Below are 19,778 nucleotides of genomic sequence, written 5' to 3' on the forward strand. Positions count from 1 at the left end.
GTGCATCTCAGTTGCGCAGGTGACCGTGGCTGCCAGGTGTGTAGCTACTCAGTGCGTTGCTTCTCTCACTGAATGGATGGCCCAGCCACTAGAGCTCTCTAATTGGCCAAGCCTTATGATAGCAACGGTATCCTAACGATAACGCTGGTATCCTAAGGCTGGCCAACCGCGTTATGCGGCTGGCTGTGTGCTCTTTCCTTCTTCTTTCCTCTTTCCCTCGCCGTCTCCCATGGCAGGCGCAGGACGGAAGGGACATGTGCAGGCCCGTGGATGAACGTGGATGGCAGGAAGACACGACAATCGGAGGTAGACCTCCTCCACTCCTTCCCGTCACATTTCTTTATCACATTTGACGGAAAATGTCGCTCCGCTACTGCTGCTCGTGACCTCAACCTTCAACCCATCACCATCTCTTTCTGCCCTCGCGTGCAACGTGCCATTACATCACTCTTTATATTCCCAACGTTCCACGTTCATCGTCTATCCATGCAGTCACCCTCACCGCTATCACGACTTGACTTTCAGAATGGCTCCCGAGGGGACGGTGCTCCGAACTCTGCGACCTCGACCACCACCACCACCACTACGACAGACAACCCCTTCCATTGGCTCTGGATCCCCAGAATGCTCGAAAGACAACGCCAATGTCGCCCCAGATGATGACGCCAGGGCGAGCTTGGACGCCGCAAAGGGGCCCAATCCGAATCTACCGTACCACAGATTTTTCGCTGGGGTGACCGACACAGACCCCAGGCCCGGTCGTAAGACGTCCAAGTTTGTCAACGAACAGCTGGCAGCAATAACAACACCTGACCGTACTCTCGTTGCCGAGAAAACCATCGCGAACCTTCCTTTGATAAAAAGAGCTACTCGCGCTGTTGCCCGCAGCAGGCCCGAGAGTGCGGTCCCGACCCAGAACTTAGGAAAGGCCCGCCGCTACGAGGAGACTCTGGATGCCGCCTGGGGTGGCAGAGCCTGGCTTCCGCCGCCATTGTTCAGCCGCATTCGCCCTGGAAAGATTGGCCGGGCGGAGACCAAGCTGTTAATTAATTCACTGAGTTACATGGCCACTCTGGCCCGTCTCTGCCGCGAGGCCGACATCGATGTGCGCACTTGGTACGACGAGGGCGGACTCCTCCGCGAGGCCGCCGTGCTCTGCCATGGTCAGCCAATTCGGTGGACAAAAGCAGTACCAAAACGCGCTGTACAACTTCTCCGCGAGCGGGGTGGGGCGATCCCTTCCGCTTCTCAAGATCAAAACCGCCAGTCTACGGCTAACGACGAGGTCGCTCGGCATGCAGCAGCAGCAGCAGCAGACCACAGCAGCGACGACGAGAGTCTGGGAAGCACAAGCATGAATTTAGCGACAAATCCGTTGGGCCAGGTCTACTCTTCTCCTTTGTACGGGCCGAACCAGGTTTCCGTGATCCATCACGAGTATATCCGCGCATCCACCGTCAGCTCCATGCAAGATTGCGACTACGACGACGATTTTAGCAACTTTGACACCGACGACGATGAGCCCCCCTTCGCCAACATCGGAAACGACGGGGACAGCGTAGAATCCGTCATGGAAGTCGCTGATGCTGTCCAAGACGACGATGCCGAGTCAGCGGCAGAAGCCAACCACGTCGTCGGCGACTCCCCCGTCGGAAATTCATCGGAGGAAGCTAACATCCCGATACTGGAAAATCTGCCCATCGCATTCAAGACTCTCCCAAAAGCAGTCAATCAACTGAGTAATAGGGATCGGTTGACTGACGACAGCATACAAGTGCTCCAACTCGTCCTACTAAATTCGATGGTCCCGGAACCGAGGATCCTCGTCGTTGACCCTCTCTACTTGCAACCTGCAGGTAGACTTCCCGCACGTCTACCGTCGACTCTCCAGAGCAGACGCAAAGACCGAATCGTGACTGTGGTTCACCAAAGACGCTTGCAGCACTGGATTCTCCTCGACATTTGCTTCGCCGACCGTTACGTCCGCAGCTACGACTCCATCTCGTCGTCGGGCGCCTCGCCGGATGTCAAAGAGGCGGTTGTTCCCTGGCTGTCGCTACACGTCCCAGGACCTGACTTTTCTTTTTCGACACCATTGAGTCCTTGTCGTTTGTTATTGGGTTTCGCAGCTAACGATGCAACAGAGATGCCCTCAACAGGATGACGATACCAGCTGCGGCGCTTTTGCTCTGCTGGGGATGCAACACCTCCTTGCCGGCAACCTCACCCTGGCGGACCTCGATGTCAAAAGTGGAAAGCACGCTCGCGAGACCCTTCTCCGGACAGCTTTAGCAAAGCCGCCGATCCACTCCAAAGTCCCTCATTGTCTTGTACAAGTCAGCACCGGTCTCCCGCCTCCGCAGACACAATCGCCCGCCACAGTGCCTCGCCCTCCCCAACGTGACTCCGACACGTTTGCAAATCCAAATCAATGCCTGAAGTCGGTGTCGAATGGATATTTGGGCCGGGGATTAGATGCTGAATCTGGGGCGGCGATGACACCGACTCTGAAGATCAGTCTTCGACGCAGGCGATCCCAACACAGCGGCAGCGGAGACGAGGAAAGCAGTCCCCTCAGGAAACGCTGCAGACTCGAAGTAAACGAGTATCAGCCCGACTTAGCTAGTTTCGTTCGCACTGCACCGGCTCTTGAACGACGCGCGAAATTGGACGCTCTCATGACAGAGATAGCAGCTTTGGAAGAACCTTGACCGTCGGAGCAAGAGAGCGAGAAGGACATCCATAGGTTTAGAGTTGACTTGGAAGCAGCGAGGGCACGGTCGGTGGGAGCTGCAGAGGCTCTCGGGACCCTTACCAAGGCACTGAGCAATGAACGCACGTTGCAGGCGGAGGCTGAGTCAAGCTACAAAAAGATGGAAAAGTGGGCGGAAAGTGTCCTGCAGGCCTCCTCTCAGATAACCCAGCGAGGTGCCGAGCACAGCGACACCACTTCATGCCGAGACGCGTTCCAAAAGACCAAAGAAGCACACCAGCTCTTCGTCGAAAATTCCATATGCCGCGCAAAGATGGAGGTTGATGCAGCGGACAAAAAGGTCCAAGAGGCTGAGGATGCTGTCGCTGAGCAGCGTCAGGTGGTCGTCACGGCGGAGCAAGGTGTTATCGACGCGGAGACGCTACTTGGCAACGCCGAGTTGTCGCTCAGGAACTATCAAGACTACAAGAAGCTTCAGGGCGCGCTTGCAGCATGAAGTGAGGCGAGAGCTCTCGGTGTTGGAGGTTTTTTCTTGTCTTGGCGCAGCAATCATCTGCTAGAAGTTTGCAGTCTTCTCTTGGGCGGGCAGTTTGTCAAGCGAGCGCGTTTGATGGTGGAGTTTTCTTGTTGGCACACGAATCATTCGTTAGGATCTCCCAGCTTGCTTTCTCCTGGACGTGTAGTTTGTCGTTCGAATATCCCTATTGAAATCGCAGAATTCCAAGATTGCCGCTCGTATTCTCCCAACCTTGAGTTTTTCCAAGCGTTCGTGTCAGTCCGGGCTGGCCTCGGAATCTCAGACACCAACAGGATTGGTGCCACTACCAATTTTGCACCGCATCTAACCATTCACAATGCCATTGCCACAGAGGGAGTCGTGTCATCGGTCTTCAATCTAGCACTTGGCTGCGTGGTGTCTGAGGTGCTGGGTTGCCGACGTGGGTGGGTGGGGTGGACTTCCGGGGAACATGCCACCCGGGCAGAATTTCTGCATCAGTGGGACGCCGATGGCGGGGCACAAATTCCCAGGCGATGTGCACTGTATTTGTGGTACCTTGGTGGTCTGGTTCACTGATACCAGTGATGTGACTGGCCAGCCTTAGGATACCGCTGGTATCGTAAGGGCGGGCCAATCAGAGAGACGATTCACCCTTAGGATACCGTCGGTATCATAAAGGTAGGCCAATCAGAGGGACCGTAGTGCACTAGCGGAAAGTACCCACTGGCGGAAAAAAAGCCAGAACACCAGCACCTTGGTGGTCTGGCGAAAAAGAATGCCAGAACGCTCCAGTGACGTAGTGTTCTGGCGAAAGTCGCCATTACCTTGGTGGTCTGGCGGAGGCCAGCACTTGATGATAACTGTCAGGGGCACCAAGCAAGGGACACAGTGCACAGACTTCACGTCGCCTTTCGTCTCGGCGAACTTCAGCACCAACGCCCATCTTTTCGTGACTTTGCCGCAGCTGCACAGAGAAAGCCTGAGGATCATTCCAAGCCCGATCCTTCATGCGAAAGCAGCGTCCAAGTCCAGTCGGTCTTATTAAGGTCCACTTCGGATCGCCTCCTCGAAGCTTCACAGGCCGGAAAAGGTGGGCCGCTGTTGGACGCATGTGCACCCGAGAATGCTTCCCTTCCCATGTTCAACTTCTTCGAATTGGGACCTGCCCTGGGCCCTGCTTCTCCTTCCCAATGTCGCTTGTGATTCCCGCAAGCCACTGCTATCTTTCCCGATGTCGCCTACGATTTCTGCATGTGACTGCTCAACATGGTGTTCGTGACTGCTTGACACCATGTTCGCATCTGGCAGCGGAAGGCAGCGACACAGCGGACCTGGCCCCTCAACCAGGGTATCGGCCGGTGCTGCGAACCACGTCTACCTTTCCATCCCCCATCCATCTCCCATCCATCCAGCCTGATTTCCATCCATTCTTGTCTAACCAACTCCATCTCGCCGCCTATTGGCGCACCCTTTTGACTGCTGCATGACCCTGACGGGGAAACATGTGAGGGCCAGGATGGCTCGCAGAGAAACCTCTACGGCCAATCTTTGGGGTATTTGAAGGGGGCGCTGCCTTTTTCTCGCAGGGTCCAGCTGCAGTCTGCCTCACACATTATTAAACGCCTACTTTGGCACTCAGGCTTTGATTACCGCTGACCTGGTCCCCAAGTCCATCTTCGTCGTCAGCGAAGACCGCGTACACGACATTTTCCTCGCAGGATCCATGCAGCCGCAATCTCAGAGCTCCCAATCTCAACCTCGTCACCTCAAACGACTGCTTCGTCACTTTGATTACTGCTGACCTGGTCCCCCAGTCGAACTTCGTCTTCAGCGAAGACAGTACGCTTGCGGGGGCAGCTCCCTCTCCCACACCCCCATTGTTCGGCAGCAAATTTCAGCTTTAGCTTTCAATTTCCCATGCAACAGGTGCCATGGAATTCTTTTAATGGGTACGTGGTTGCAGCGTAGATTACACTGCCTCTTTTTCGTCTAACAACCAAATACAGGCCACACCGCTACCTTGTACCAAGGCGACAAACCACTCGCGTTTAGCGGCGAGAGCGAGCCTTGAGGAGCATATGACGTGTCTTTCAGACCTGGCTCTGTTTGATTCGACAGCAGCGACTTCGGATACAACCGCAGGTGACGGGCCCTGTTCCAGGACGACCATCGGATGTATCTTTCAGACCTGATAATGATAATGTTCGACTTGAAGACGGCACATTGGACCCAGCCGCAGGTGATGGGCTGCATTTGGCGGCGAGAACGAGCATTGGGCGTATCTTTCAGACCTGATCATTTTGGAATTGGGACCGCACACGCGCACAGCCGAAGGTGACGGGTCCCGGTCCGAAAGGACGAGCAAGGCTTACCGCTGTTCTCCATGAAGTATTCAACACTCGACACCATCTCTTGGGTCGTTGACCCTGAACTTCCCGCGTCGCATGGTCGGCGTGGTGAGAGATGTCATCACGCCCAGTCAACAAGGTGCGCCTCCAGGCGGCAAACTGCGAAGGAAAATTTAGAAGAGAAGAAGAATACCCCACCCGCCCTACTGCAAACACTACCCAAATTGCAAGCCGCTATCGTTGTGGAGAGGGAGGCGGCGCCTGAGGTCTCCAAGCTGGCTCGTCCTGCCTCATCGGCTCAGCCAGCTCAGCAGAAGCTGTCAATCTCCGCCGAGCGGTTGGAGGCCCTGGTAGAGAAGAAGGTTAGATTGCCCGTCTTCACGGATGTATCAGATCTTGCTGGCAAGGCCAGCCGGACGAACAGGTGGGCTGGGCATGGCTGGGTGGGTGAAATTACCAGATTACCAGATTACCAGATTACCATATGGTAATCGGTGACTAAGCACCGGTCGGCAACATTGACGGCGCCCAGATGGATAGCAGCGTCTGGGAATCCGCTCGGTATCCCCCAGGTTCACCCGTCTGGACGCACCGTGTAACAAGCACGCGCCATACGTCGGCGCATTTGGGAACGGATTCTATCAGGAAAAGGCAAGGGAGGGGAGAGAATAGAAGTAGAGACTAGCTCGCATGACGGGTTTTCGCGCATGCTTCTGGCCAAGCAGACGGAGTAATAAATAGCGTGGAACAATCATTGACTTTTCAAATGTGCTCGTCCCTGCGATTGCTGCTTCATTTCATTCGCTCTTTGCATTGTCATCGAGTTTTGCTACCAGGGTAGGGCCCCCCTATGACTTCATTAGTAGTGCCCTCAATACTTCGGTCCGATGATAGACGACGACGACAACAACAGTGACGACAACGATATTGATGACAGCGACAGGGACGAGAACGACGACAGGGACGACGACAACGACAGGGGCGACGACAACAAGCAGATAAGAAATTCAGTCGCATTAGTATAGGAAACCAAAGGGATCTTGGTAGGATTTACGGGTTACATGCGTGTAGCAGACACTGCCTGGATGGCAAATCTCTTTTCATCAGCCCTTAGTCCTCCACATTGCCCTCTTCAATCTTCTCTGGAGGACTCTTAGCCATGCCTGACCAGACAGCGAATTGACGCGTTCGCGTAGCCCGCTGGTCAAAACGGTCTGTCAGGGTATGGGGCCTTCACCGTCTGGCCGGTCGCCCTACGAGTCTTTTGGAGAGTAATGCCATCGTTTCAATCTCTTCACGGTTGTCGGTCCCCTCATAAACGCGTCGATATTGCACGCTCGGCTTGGAGGCAGGATCTCCTTCGTGTTCAAGTAATCTCAATGCTCAGCCCAGTCTCCATGAACCTTTCCATGGGGTTTGAAATCACTGGTGAGTGGAAATGATTTTAATATCTTGGTCAGTTTTCTGTATCCAGATGCAGATGCAATTAGAGGTGGAGGCGGAGGGATTGAAGCTGCGTGAAGTGGCTTGAAGTGGCTTGATTCCTGTGCGAGGGCCGGGCGCGCCTGGCTGCAAAGTGGGGACTCGGGCCGGCATTTGGGCCTCGGGCCCGGCGCCGGATTCAGTGATGCTCTTGTCGTCTCCTCTTCCTCCCCAGAGGCTTCACGGCAAGACCTAATGTGACGGACACCTTCATGGACATGTGCTGACTCAGATGTCCATGTTGACTGCACCCCACAGATTTGCAATACCCAAACCTCGTTGACTTAAAAGGCCACCAACTGACAAGTTCATGCGCTCAAAGTATGCGAACAAGCCGGCTGCTCAGCCTGAGCAAAACACGGCGTGATTTCGGCAAATGCGTTCAGGAATCGCCGCATGCCACCCAGGACGGCTGAGCAGTCCAGATCCTCAACATCGCAGTCGACCAACTCCAGCGCGGCGACACATTCATCTGGCTGCGCATGCGGTCCAAGACGTATCCTCCGCCAACATCGGCCTCGCCCTCTCTATCTACTTTCATCAGATGATGACCGGGGCGCACCGCAGGATACGTCGTCGCTAATTGCGAGTCCCGCTTTCAACTCTAGGTAATTTCAGTGACACAGGCCTAGCTATATTCACGCGCATGCCCGAGCATTCCTTTTCATCCGTCTCCGGCTTCGATCAACGTGGTTTGGGATTCGAGGTCTTGGATGAGATTGGTCAACGCAAAGCGACTGAATGCTCAAAATCAAGCAAATAGAAAGCATCTTATGTATTCCCCAAGTTGATGTGAAGTCAGCAGACCGGTCGGAACCAGGTCGTCTAGCAGCACCGGCAACGTGAAGCTCCTCGAGGGTGTAGCTGTCAGCTGGCCACAGCTCGGCCGGAGATCGTATTCCCAATAGCAACAAGTCCTGGTTGCCCCGCATGAAGACAGGAAACCACAACTCTCCAGCTTGCGTCTCCGCCACGCTGAGGGCAAATAGTAACAATCCGGCTGAGACAGACAGCTGGGCTGAAACTACGGCTCTGAAGTGTATACAACACTCGCTTGCCATGAGAATTGGCCCGGAGCCAAGGCCATGTCAGCTGGAAAGAGACAAGTCAAGAGCGTCTGCGTCAAGGACCAGGAAGAGGCCGCGCTGTCCATCTGGCTGACGGACGAGCTCTGGCTCGGGGAGAGCGACATCTTCGCCTGCCTCGCTGCCATGCTTCGCTCAGGGATTGCTGAATGAGGCGCCTTCGATCTTGACAGCGGTGGCTTGAAGCTGCGGTGCGGGTGCCGACAAAACGACTCCTAACGAGAGGATACTTTGCTCGACTAAGCAGGGCGGCCGCACAGAGGCAAGAGCAAGGCGGTATGGAGAATCACAGTGAGATCAATGTCTGTTTCAAACCAGGTTCGAATTCCATGACGCCAAGTAATGCCTACGGGGGTATCATCCACATGTCCATGAACCAACAACGCCACATTGCTCCCAGAAGACCTTGGCTGCTCCAAAGAAAAACCAAAACACAAACGGAAACACCGAACCACAGCCAGAGAGTCAGGTCCGCTCGACGGCCTGAACCAGCCTGGCAACAGGACGAACTCTTCGTGACCTACCCGGACCGCGAAGAAGACGGAGATCCACCGTCATCTCCACAATCGCTTGCTGTCTCCGACCCCTCATCCTTGGGGAAAAGCTCCTCCGAAGGCGCAGCTTGGTGGGAGGCGAAGCGGAAGCGAAGCCACGAAATCACTTGCAGCCAATCGCCGTGGCCAGCTTCGGATGTGATCTTGTCCAGAGAAAGAGTGTCCCTCGTCGTGATGTACAAATTGGGACCGTCGGGATCGTCATGATCGTTTGGATCGATTCGCATCTGGAGAACTCGGAGCGTGGTGGTTGTGAACATGAGGAGGGTGGCCTACGATGTGAGGAAAGAGCAAGTTAGCACACGCTCAAACAGAAACACTGAGGAATCGAGGGAGAAAGGATCAGGACAGAGGGTAGAGAGAGTCCTGCGGAGATGACCTTACCGCGATGGGTGTATTGACAGGCTTGCTGCTCATTGCGTGGCAGACGAGGGTGACCAGGCAGAGAAGCTCGCTTCGTCTGTATGGAAGATGTGCAGGCAGCGAATCGCAGGAGTCGTCGAAGGCAATGCAGCCGACGGATCTGCAGCCGTTGGGGCCTTCACCTTTCGCCCGAAGCAAGGCCGTCGCCTTCCAACGCCAAGTCTGGTAATCTGGATACGCCTCTCCCTTGGCGAGCAATCGCTCCATCGGGTTATCCCAATTGAAGGGGCTTGGACGGGCGGACGAGTCTGGGGGAGGTTTTGCAGCCGGCTGGGGGGTGTCGGCAGTTGGTCGCGCCAGGAGGGTTGCCATCTCGGAGAAATGCGTGGCCCATTCGAGGGCGGTGCGGTTTGCGTCCCAAGGCAGCTTCTGGGGGGGACGCAGGGCTGGATTGCGGTCGGCAGTGCTGCGGTCGAGATAGGGAGATGGAACGGAGGACGCATGTGGTAGCCACCGTGGATGGTCGTGGTTCTTTGTCGTGTAGACTCCGAGTTTCTCTAGCATGGGGTTGGTGAAGATGGAGTCGTCGTAGCGTTGGATGGCGACAAGTGCTGCGCAGACCTTGCTAGCACAGCGGTTGCTGGCAGAGACATCAGTTGGATTGCTGCTGCTGCCGCTGTCGCTGGCGGAAACAATGCTCATGGTGAGTGGCTGTGCCTGAATGCAGGCAGGAGTCGAGGAAGATGGATGTGAAAGGGAGGGCGCAAGATTGATGCTTGGTGATTGACTGATTGTGGTGGTAGCAAGTGGTTTGTAGGCTTTGCTTTGAGAGTGGCACAGACGCGCTTTGTTTACTTGGAACCAAAAGCACAGACCTGGCAGCATCACACCAGGTAACCAGTGTCACCTGGTCACGTGGCTAATGTTGGCACCACCTTAGTTAGTCATCTGGTGGAGCACTCCAGGCACAGCAGCTGAGTCAGAGGCTCCTAGCTTATGTAACCAGGTTTTTACCGTTCGTGGCCCGTGCGTCCACCCCGATTGAGTCCAAAGTGGGATCGTGATCCCTCAAACGGTGGTGGATCAATTCAGTCCTATTCAGTCCTCAACTTCTACGAAGCTGATCACGCTTCATGGCTCCGGTTCCTCGTGACTTGACAGCATGGAAAGCCCAGGTCATTCAGCAGGGCATCGGCAACAAGACACTCGGCGAAATTCAGCCTACATCAGGCTCCAAGATACCCCACAGCGCGTTTCTCCAACTGCGTGCTGTTTGGCTGCCCGACAAGCTCGCCTCGGAAGCGACCAAGAACCTCTATGAGACCGGCCTCATCGGAGACTTCACGGAATTGATCAATAAAGTTGTAACACACGGATTCAGTCAAGCGGACACGTTTCATAACTTTCTCGACGACATCTGTGGCTCGAGCAACATAACCCCAGCCCCGCAATCCGATGAATCCCTTGTGAATGCCCCTGCGATCGAGCCGAAGTTCAGTAGCTTCGTCGTACCCTTGGGTCAGTGGAAGCTGCTTAAGCCTGCTGCGCCGGAACGGGTGGTGCCAGGCACGCCGCCTCATAATGCCATCAAAAACAAAGGCGCCCTGCCGCTCGACTATGATAAACCTCCACTCTCGCCTTCATTCTCTAGAGAGCTGGACTTAGGTATTGTAGACATCACCAGCTTACTCATGTCACAGCAACTCGAAACGCCCTCAAAGGTCCGCGTCAAGGAGAGCCCCGCAACGCCGCTTGAAGAATCACAAGCAGACTGTGCGAGCGCCTCCCCGACCCGTTCGCCCCCTGAATCCCCGGCCTTTTCTTCTGGCGGGGAGAGTGAGGCTGAGCCCATTGCGCAGGTGGCCGGTCGTCCGGAATCATCGTCAACAATATCTCTTCGGAAACCCCGCACAAAGTACGAAGTACAAACGTCCAACTTCTTCTCCAGCTTCTTCTACGCCTTCTTTCCACACTATCTTACCTTTGTGTGGACTCGGTACCTGGAAGTCGTCACCGAGGAAGCCAGTTATCGCTTTGGCGGCAAACGCCCGGTTTCCTCTGGCACCGCTCCATCTCCTCCCCCAATTTTTATCGCCCGCACCGACGGGGCCTTCTACGAAGTCGGCGATGACGGTTCTCGGAACAAAAGGGGCTTCCTGCCCTTTGAGTTAAAGCCATATTGTCGGGCTGAAAAGTTGGCCGCCACATGCCGAGAGGAGACGGCTGAGATGGCTGCCATCATCTACGAGGAGTTTGTAATGGACAACCAGTAGTGAGTGCCCGGGGATGTTTTCCGTGGATGGCTGGCCGTGTGCGTTTTCACTAACGGCGAAAAAGTCCACCGTCTGACGAGCAAGAAGCCCTCGACAAAACACATCATCGGTTTATGCTTTCGCTGAACCGGGATGAATTCTACATCACGATCGCAACCTTTACTGGCCATTACATATCATACATCAGCAGCACTTCCACGCCGTCAAATCCATCGAATCTTGAAGTGAAGCATCTCATCTCCTTCCAGCCTCATGGGCCATTCAGTCTGCTGGTCAGGAATCATATGACAATTTTTAGGGAGATCATGCTTTCCATGGCTATGAAGAAGATCAATCATCGAGGCTCAAAGGGTCAAATAGTGCTTAATGCTTTACAAAGTCGCCGTTGATGGCGTTGTCTGGTGCCCTGAAGGCCTGTGTCATTGCCGAACATTCAATACGCGCCATCGAGAAATGGTTAACTCGGTTGGCAATGAACCTGTTATCTTCTAAGAGACGTGGTAGAGTAGAAGGAAACCTGGAAGTTGGCAGGAAAATGCACACCATACTTACTAATGCACTCTATCAACGAGAAGGGGATTGATTCTTTGTGTCAGGGACGCATTTCCCTCAGTGTAGATCTCAATTGCAGCTCAACTTGCAACTTTCGCGGAAGGCGCTACTGCTGACCTCGCCCAGCACTCTCACAAGCTAGTGAACAGGTCGCCGGGCAGATCGACTCTTTTTATGCCGTAAATATCCACGGAAATGAGCTGTTTGAGGTATTTACCCTCTCCACCCTCGTCTAACGATTTCCAGCGGCTGGCGTTTGTTGCCAGGGTTTCCCCCGACTCCGGACTTTCCTGCGTGCTACCTTTTCTCAGCGAAGCCTACACTACCACTCTATAAACCAACGAGAAGCCGTACACTGTTCTGGAATAGGGACTAAAGTTACCTGAAAGTTTAGAAGCCTTCACGTACAGTTGAACATTTTGGACCTTCTCCTATCGAGCTCATACGAACTTGGCGGGGTGACTTTCCAAGGTTCCATTCTACATACCATATTGACATCAATTTTTGCCTCGATGTCTGCTCTTGCTTGAAGCTTGCGCCTCTCGTTCGTGAACAGGCGATGCTAGACTTGCAAATGCTTTCATACCACGTACCATATAACCCATTGCACACTCTACATCAACCATGGAAGACAGGGAGAACAAGATAGATGCCTCCAGGTCCTGCAAACCGGGGAAGAGTGCAAGATGCGGGATAGTTCGATTCGTCATCATCTCTCATCCGGTGTCTCACTCAGCTGATTAGACGGAAGTCTTGCCTGACTAGCTGACTTTGCTTGACCTGGCAATCCTGCTTGACCTACAACATCTATCAATCAACCAAGCCAACCAGCCGACACAATTAGCTTTTCCCCGTTCTTTCTCCTCGCGTCTTTTCTCGCCAACCAGTCTCATCGGTGGTAACTGATCCTGTTTGATCACGCCAGCGGGAAGAATGTCCTGTTTTGGCTGGCTGTGAGGTCCAACGTTCTGAGAGATTGCGTCAGTGGACGATCGCTTCAGACTGTGTTCGGAGGCAATGCTGTTGCGAGAACTGCTACGGTCGGTGGTTGAAGATGGTGCAGGGCGTTTTGCTTTTGCTTAGGGGGCATGACAGGGTTGTTTAGCTGCCAGAGTCGCACTGATGGAGGAGGTGCCTGGACTCATTGGTTGCCTAGACACGGTGCGTAAAGGAGAACCACGATTCACGTGTTGAATAACAGTGGCTGCTCCAGAGCCTAAATCGTTTTCGTTGAACACCTGACCTGGTTTCTCGTGGGTTTCCAAGGCTGCATTGCTCGAGGTTGGCGTTTTGCTCCTCATTCCTGATAACGGGTAGGCGTATACTTCCCTGCTGGGGAATCCTGGCTCAACAAGTCTTTCAGGAAGCTGGCAATAATTGCTGCTTGTGACAACATCACGTGAATGTGAGTGAAAGTCCGCGCCCGCGAGAATGGCTGTCCCTGAAAGTCTTGGGCGTTAGAAAGACAGTCGAGAATCCCAGAAAGTCCACATACATACATTTCTCCTCCGTCAAGGTGGGTGCACGGCAGAAGAAATAACCATGTTGCACACCTTTGGAAAAGTAAGTACCGCTGCTCAAGTGCCTCGACGGCCAGCCGACAATTGCCATCGGTCATGACAGATATTTGAAGATTTCTGGCTGGCTGTGCGGCGGGGTAGGATAGGGAATACATACAGTGAGAACGTCAAAAAGAAGACAGTGTCGACGGCGAGTGGCAGTAGCGTTGCGGACAAGGGAGACGTCCATGACAATCACAACAGAAAGCAGATCGAAGATGCTCTGGATCGTCAGAAGAATTGATACATTGCTTCATGAGGTCGGCCTATCTAGAAGTATGCACCCAGAACCTGCAGTGGCAGTCAATGTCTACCTCCTGTCCGCCGCTTCCCGTGGGCTCCTCCTCTCTCACGTCGAGGACGACCGCGGGCTCTGCTTAGACAGTCTTGATGATGGTCTCGACCTCAACCTCTGCGTTCTTGTCCTCGCTGATGACCATGTTGACTCCAGCTCCGGTGTGGCAGAGAGCGGGCGTGGGCTCGCCGAGTTGGCCTTCGCCCTGCACTTCCGAGGCAATCTGGTAGGTCTAGGGACGACCGTCTTGGTTAGGCTGGCTGGGCTGGGCGAGCTGCGGGATTTCCCTCCGCCATGCCGGCGTCAATAGCAAGACGAGCCACATCGTGCTATTTCTGTGGTCCATGGTGATGATGGAAAAGACTGGGGAAATGATGTTGAATATTGGATGTTGATGAGAAACACCGTAATCGGTGCTTGACAATCAGGATGGGAACTATCCTTGGTGGCGGACAGCAGCAAACCATGCTGGTCCTTTCGGAACGAGGCACTCGAGAAGAGGTTGTGTCCAATGGGCCGTCTTCAAGTCGAACATCATTGGGTCCAAGAGGTGGGCTTGGTTCGTGTTTTCGCCGTCAGACGCAAGCAGTTTGTCGCCTTGGTACAAGGTAGCCGTGTGGCCTGTGGTTGTGTTATTCGACATGTTCGAAATAGAGGAGGCCCAATTGCAGCAACGTACCCATACGCACACCGGATAGAAATCGTATCTGGAGATGCCGTTAAGAATGCCGGATAGTTTGTATTTGGTGATAAGGATAGGGCGATTTGCGTTGGCGTTGTTGAAGTCTTGTACGGAAAAGAAGTTGGCGGCGTTGGTGCAGAATTGACGTTGGATGATGGCGACGACATGGGTGTGGATGGGAGACCGGGGGACAAGGAATAGCGGGAGACGGACAAGTCAGGTGGGGTTCATGCACCCGGATGAAGCTGACATGGAAGCAGCAACGGCAGGGAACCAAGGTCAGACGGGGCAGGCTCGCCGTCGCTGCCTGCCACTGATCTATGCAAACAAACCGTCAAGCACAAGAGGGACCCACGTACGTGTCTTCCATTACATAACCCACCCGGGCAGATGATCTGCCTGCGCGGGGTGGCTGCCTTCCAGCAGAGTACCACTGTACCTACCTCTGCAGTTGCTGGCTTGATCCCACGAGTCGGTGCAGTCTGCGGCGGTTTTCTTTGCTGGGAAAAGCCGTTAGGGCAATGCGGCAAGGCATGGTTGCGTGGAGGAGAACAAAAGACGACCTCGAAGGATCTTCAGGGACGGACGACACTAGGTACCTTGAGAGGCGGGTCTTGAGGCACGAGGGCAGCATTCCCATGGGAAATTTCACACAAGCCCCATAAATGGGATCGAGTGGTCTGCAATCATTGGCCGAGTCGTCGGGACGTGCCTTGCCTTCCACCGACCTGCTGAACCTTACCTGCTGAACGGATGTGAGTACCTTCCTTACCTTGGGTCAGGAAGGTAGAGGACGGGTCACCGGTTGGTCACCTTCCCCACCATCAAGGTTCTTTCTCAATTGGGAGAAAGACCAACAGGAAGGCACCCAAAAGCGCTCGCTCTTTCCACATTGTGCCTGTACCTTTGTCGCCTCCCAATTCTCGTTCCCTCTCGTTCACCATGCGACCTCCCCACCTCTTCTATTCTGGTGTTCAGACTTCCAACACCCTGATTGTTGCCAGACCTCCAATCTCGACCGAATCCTTGTCACGGCCATTTTGGCCACAACCAAAGCCAACCAACGCAACCATCCCATCCTTGCGATCTCACCACGCCAGCGTCTCTTTCCCATTTCTCCTTCCTCAGACAAGTCCCACTCCACCATGATATGATGGCAGCCCGGATTTGCCTGAAATGTGGGACTACGCTTTCGGCATCGACCCCAAGACAAGAAATCTGATGAAGGCAGCAGACAGCCCAACAAGATGATTGACTGCGACGAGGGCAGAAGACAGCCTAACACGATGATCGACTGCGACGAGGAGGGGAGTATATGCGAAACCTGCATCCACCGCCGTCGAGGAATGACCAGCATTGCGGTGATCTGCAACAAGGATGATGGCTTGCGAAGCCTGAAAAATCAATTGCCTCGTCGCGACGGCAGCCCATCTCTCGATGATGATCCATCCCTCGATCGCTAGCACTCGTTCACTCCATCAAGACCACAACGGATGTTCTTCTGCCCGCGAGATTGCTCGGAATTGTGCTTAGAGGCCTTCTTCTCCACCGAAACTCGTGGGGTCTACCCTCCACCTCGGCTTCGATCTCCGGGCCGACCTCCTCCTCTATCGTGACATCGATGTCCACACGATACATTCATCATGCTGCGGGCAACGCCTGGTGTTTCAAACAATTGGCTTATGCTTGCCGCTGGTTTGGAGCTGACCTCGGATGCGGCTGGCCAAAACACACATCGGTCAGCTTCTGGCCTCACGTGACGCATCAGCAAGACAATTCACAAGCTTGCGCCCCAGCGTTTCAATCGACCATGTCTGCAACCATGCATCCATCAGGACTGGCATTGCGGAGTCGGCAGCGGTGATGAGAGCGTCCGCCATGGCCTTTCCAGAGGCAAGTCTTCTCATGGAGGTCTACCGATTCTTCTTGACCTTTGCAAAGTACCACTTGCGTGCTTGGCGAGGCGGCATGTCAGGGCTCTAGATATAGAGCTGCACGCCTGTGAGATCTGAGGAGGCTTACACTGGGGTATTGTTGCTGACTTACAACACGGTGGACGAGGTTGCGAAGTGTGATGGCTGGGGAGAACAATGACGTTTGGATCAGACCAACATGTCAAAAGCAGACGCCTATAGCCATATTTCGTATCACTTATGACGCTATAAAAATCTCATTCTCCCACAACAAAAATCGAGCTTCGTAATGGGCACCCCAAGCGTCTCTGGGCGGACTGGCCTCTACTCGCCGTATCTGTCGTTTTTTTCTCCAAGGCTGAAGTTAACAGACGTGCCATAGCGACTATATCTGACACCATCGGTAAATTCGGGCAAATGCGTCTGTTGCCAGTGTCGCTTTCTCCTGATCCATCGCTTCCCATGCCCTCTTCGGCCCGAGTGGCTCTTGCAGTGTCAATTGAGGTGCCTCATGCTGGACAAATACGGCCGATTTTTCTAGAGGACGTAGACTTGCGCGTATTTGCCAATCCTGGAGGTTGTTTAGCAGAAGTTGGATCTCTTGGTCGGAATACAACACATCCGAACGGAGGGGGTGGTGTGTTTGCCGAATGGCCCGATATGCCAGGAAGACCCCGATGGTATAACTTCTTATGCTCTAGGACCCCTCATAAACAACGCCATGTGGCATTTCCGCTGCAGAGATGATGCCTTGCACAGCGTTGTCCAGGGACAGGACAGCATTGTTCCTCACATCTCATGCTGTCTCCAATCTTGGGCACAATCTCCTGAGCTATCGCCAAAACCTGCACGTCGTCGCCTTGGTGTCTTTCCTCACACACACCCCAATATTGAAGCCCCAAGACGCGTGGTCACAAATTCTCTAATTGGCCGCGCGGTGGACACATACACCCTGACAACTGCCACCTCGTGCAGATTGTAAATAATTCTCCTCACAACAGTCTTTTTTCACATCATAGACAGTCAGATTCCAGAGAGAACCTCGGCACATCAGAGGCGGGGGCGTGCCGGATCAAGCCACCAAGCTTGCGTTCACATGGAAGCGGGTGTGCGGAACCGAGACCAGATGAGTCGATATATAGAATCTCTGACGGGCTGGATGGGTTTACAAAGCAAAGGAATAAAGTAAGGAGATCTGTGATTCAATCGGTTTCAAGGTTCGTCTCTCTGCCTACAGCCCCTGCCTTTCAACCTCGATGTGTGGGAGCATTGAAAGACTGCTGGTGTCGCTCTGCCTTCTACCTGTCTACCCAGTTGGTCAAGCCTCTAGCCTGAGTCGCCATTCACTGGCTCCTTGCATCTGTTGCATCTATTGAGGGTCTCCGTGAAAGCTGCTTGTCGATCAGTCCATCCAAAGAGAGGCAAATGAGGGCTCACGTCGGAGCGATGTCACCTTTGAGCTTGCGCCTCCTTGTGTCCCGAACCCACCTGATCGTCGACGCGTTTTGTCCACAACATTGCTAATCTTGCTCACTGCACCCGTCTTGCAGCCTCTTTCCTGTTGGCTCCCCTCAGTGTTGTAACGCGTTCCATATGCTGATTATTTTGGTTCATATATTGCTTCCTCCGGCTCTCAACAATTTTGTCTCCGTGCACTGTTTTCTTTGCTCTGGGATGTCGTCGGCGACCGGAAGACGGTCATCGAGGGATGAATGGCTGGGCTTGGTTTAGAGCTCTCCGGTCTCACCAGAGGCTTGGAGAAGCGAGGGAGCACCCCGATACTAGGATGAATATTGGCACCATTCACTTCAGGCCCTCTCAGAGATCGCCAGAGGTTGTAACAGCGTGAGACATAGCCGGACGCGGAACATCCTCAATGGTTTATCTCCGAGAACCCTTTACTAGGATTGGCTAACCGCGGTGAAGAAATGCTTTTGATGAGAAAGAGAGCCAAGGAGACTAATTTTCCGGATCAATGTAATCCACATACCGTGTGGCAACTGAGGATTCCTGGAACTTTGGCTTTTGCATGATAAAAGGCCGGGGAGTTGCGGCCACTCGTAGCCTAGAGATTACAAACCTTCCTGAAGATTTGTCAGAATTTCTGCTTTGTCGTTCTTCGACACAAGTCCCTTTGATGTAGTCTGGATACATCGAAACAAACACACAAGTCCTCCTTGACATGTCAGATTTGATAATCCAATGCAAAAATCAGCCTTCCAACATTGAATTGGCAGGCCACAAGGCAACAGAAGGGAGCGTCGTAGGCGCTGGTCATGTAGACAGACCTATTTAGCTAGGATCACTGCGTCGGTGGTTAGTTTATAAGATGAGATGTATGCGGATTGAGAATGCAGAGAAAGGTTGGGTTTTTGAGGGGACGAGGAAGTGTGTTGCAATGCCGGGGTCGAACGCAGCAAAATCGGATCAAATCGATCAGGGAGACCGATCCTTGATCCCGAGAAAGTTGGCGGTGGCAAGGTTCTAGTGGGCTCACCTGGAAATGGCGAAAGACAACTTGGCCGACGTGACATGATAGAATGCTGTCTATACAACATTCTTGATTCATGTAAATATCAAAAGCAACAGTATATGCCAGTCTAAGCTGTAGCTCACGACGTCTCAACTGGCTTTCTTCCGACATTGAGTTTCTGTGTGTCTTCTGCGCCTAGCGACGGCGCTTCAGATACACAGCGTCGGTCAATTTTGAATAAAACTGACACAGTCCAATGTTGTAAGCGGTTACTGGTTCAAAAGACCTGCTTCGAGGGCGGGAGACAGCGGGAGCCTGCATGGGTAAATGGTCCCGAGCAGCAAATTGCGGCGACGGTGTGAGCTGAGCAGATGAGCCACTCCATTCTGTCAGCATCTTTCAGCTGTGGTATTTCAGGCTTGCTCGGCCAGTCTGTTACGCTTATGGGGGACAATTCACTTGTGATGAGCTGTGGGGAAGTGCGCCTTTGTAAAGACGGCTGCGCCTATTTCTAGCACTGGAAGACCACCATCCAGGAGGCATCTGAGGGAGGGGAGGCAAATTCGGAGTGACTGCTGAATAACCAATCCACTGTACTGCAAATGTAAATGGACAGACAGGACCGGCGTTAAGAACGAAATCTTCCAGCGTAACAATATTTGGCCGGCGATGCCCCTGATGACTGACCGTCTGCCTATCAGAAGGGCAGAGCAGTATGAGTGGAGAAAGATAGTACGATTTGTAGTACGTTAAGGATCAGTCATACAACAAGAGCCATCTGTTCCGCGGAATGAATCGTAAGGAACGGCAGATATTCCTGTGGAGGGGTGAGCGTCTATCCTTCAGAGCTGATGTATTTCCCGCTTCAGATTTTAATTGTAGCGGTTCATGAAGATTGAAGATAGTGCTCTCAATCCATCGTGATCCCATCTCTCTACTCCAATTCTTTCAATTCCGCTTCCTCTTAATCCCCAGCGTCAGCCTCTG

The 19,778-nt window shown here is 53.6% G+C and overlaps 5 protein-coding genes across 5 annotated transcripts; 3 read left to right on the forward strand and 2 right to left on the reverse strand.

Annotated features, from left to right (window-relative positions):
- Positions 1 to 526: 526 nt before the first annotated feature.
- Positions 527 to 2,164, forward strand: CGGC5_v017348 (uncharacterized protein; the record flags this gene model as incomplete). Its single annotated transcript, XM_066153898.1, has 1 exon — positions 527 to 2,164. The coding sequence occupies one exon, from the start codon at positions 527 to 529 to the stop codon at positions 2,162 to 2,164; it is 1,638 nt and encodes a 545-aa protein (XP_066006729.1).
- Positions 2,165 to 2,873: 709 nt separating this feature from the next.
- CGGC5_v017349 (uncharacterized protein) lies at positions 2,874 to 3,209 on the forward strand (the record flags this gene model as incomplete). The annotated part of the gene is made up of 1 exon (XM_066153899.1): positions 2,874 to 3,209. The coding sequence occupies one exon, from the start codon at positions 2,874 to 2,876 to the stop codon at positions 3,207 to 3,209; it is 336 nt and encodes a 111-aa protein (XP_066006737.1).
- A 5,438-nt stretch (positions 3,210 to 8,647) lies between these two features.
- CGGC5_v017350 (uncharacterized protein) lies at positions 8,648 to 9,746 on the reverse strand (the record flags this gene model as incomplete). Its single annotated transcript, XM_032026810.1, has 2 exons — positions 8,648 to 8,953; positions 9,066 to 9,746. 2 exons carry the CDS (start codon positions 9,744 to 9,746, stop codon positions 8,648 to 8,650), a joined length of 987 nt encoding a protein of 328 aa, XP_031876755.1.
- A 431-nt stretch (positions 9,747 to 10,177) lies between these two features.
- On the forward strand, positions 10,178 to 11,706 carry CGGC5_v017351 (uncharacterized protein; the record flags this gene model as incomplete). The annotated part of the gene is made up of 2 exons (XM_032026811.1): positions 10,178 to 11,316; positions 11,382 to 11,706. 2 exons carry the CDS (start codon positions 10,178 to 10,180, stop codon positions 11,704 to 11,706), a joined length of 1,464 nt encoding a protein of 487 aa, XP_031876749.1.
- A 2,099-nt stretch (positions 11,707 to 13,805) lies between these two features.
- Positions 13,806 to 14,406, reverse strand: CGGC5_v017352 (uncharacterized protein; the record flags this gene model as incomplete). Its single annotated transcript, XM_032026812.1, has 3 exons — positions 13,806 to 13,955; positions 14,178 to 14,344; positions 14,403 to 14,406. 3 exons carry the CDS (start codon positions 14,404 to 14,406, stop codon positions 13,806 to 13,808), a joined length of 321 nt encoding a protein of 106 aa, XP_031876771.1.
- Between the last annotated feature and the right edge of the window lie 5,372 nt (positions 14,407 to 19,778).

The sequence above is a fragment of the Colletotrichum fructicola genome (genome assembly GCF_000319635.2).
Source record: "Colletotrichum fructicola Nara gc5 chromosome Unknown KSG_Nara_v1_contig12, whole genome shotgun sequence".
NCBI classification, from domain to species: domain Eukaryota; kingdom Fungi; phylum Ascomycota; class Sordariomycetes; order Glomerellales; family Glomerellaceae; genus Colletotrichum; species Colletotrichum fructicola.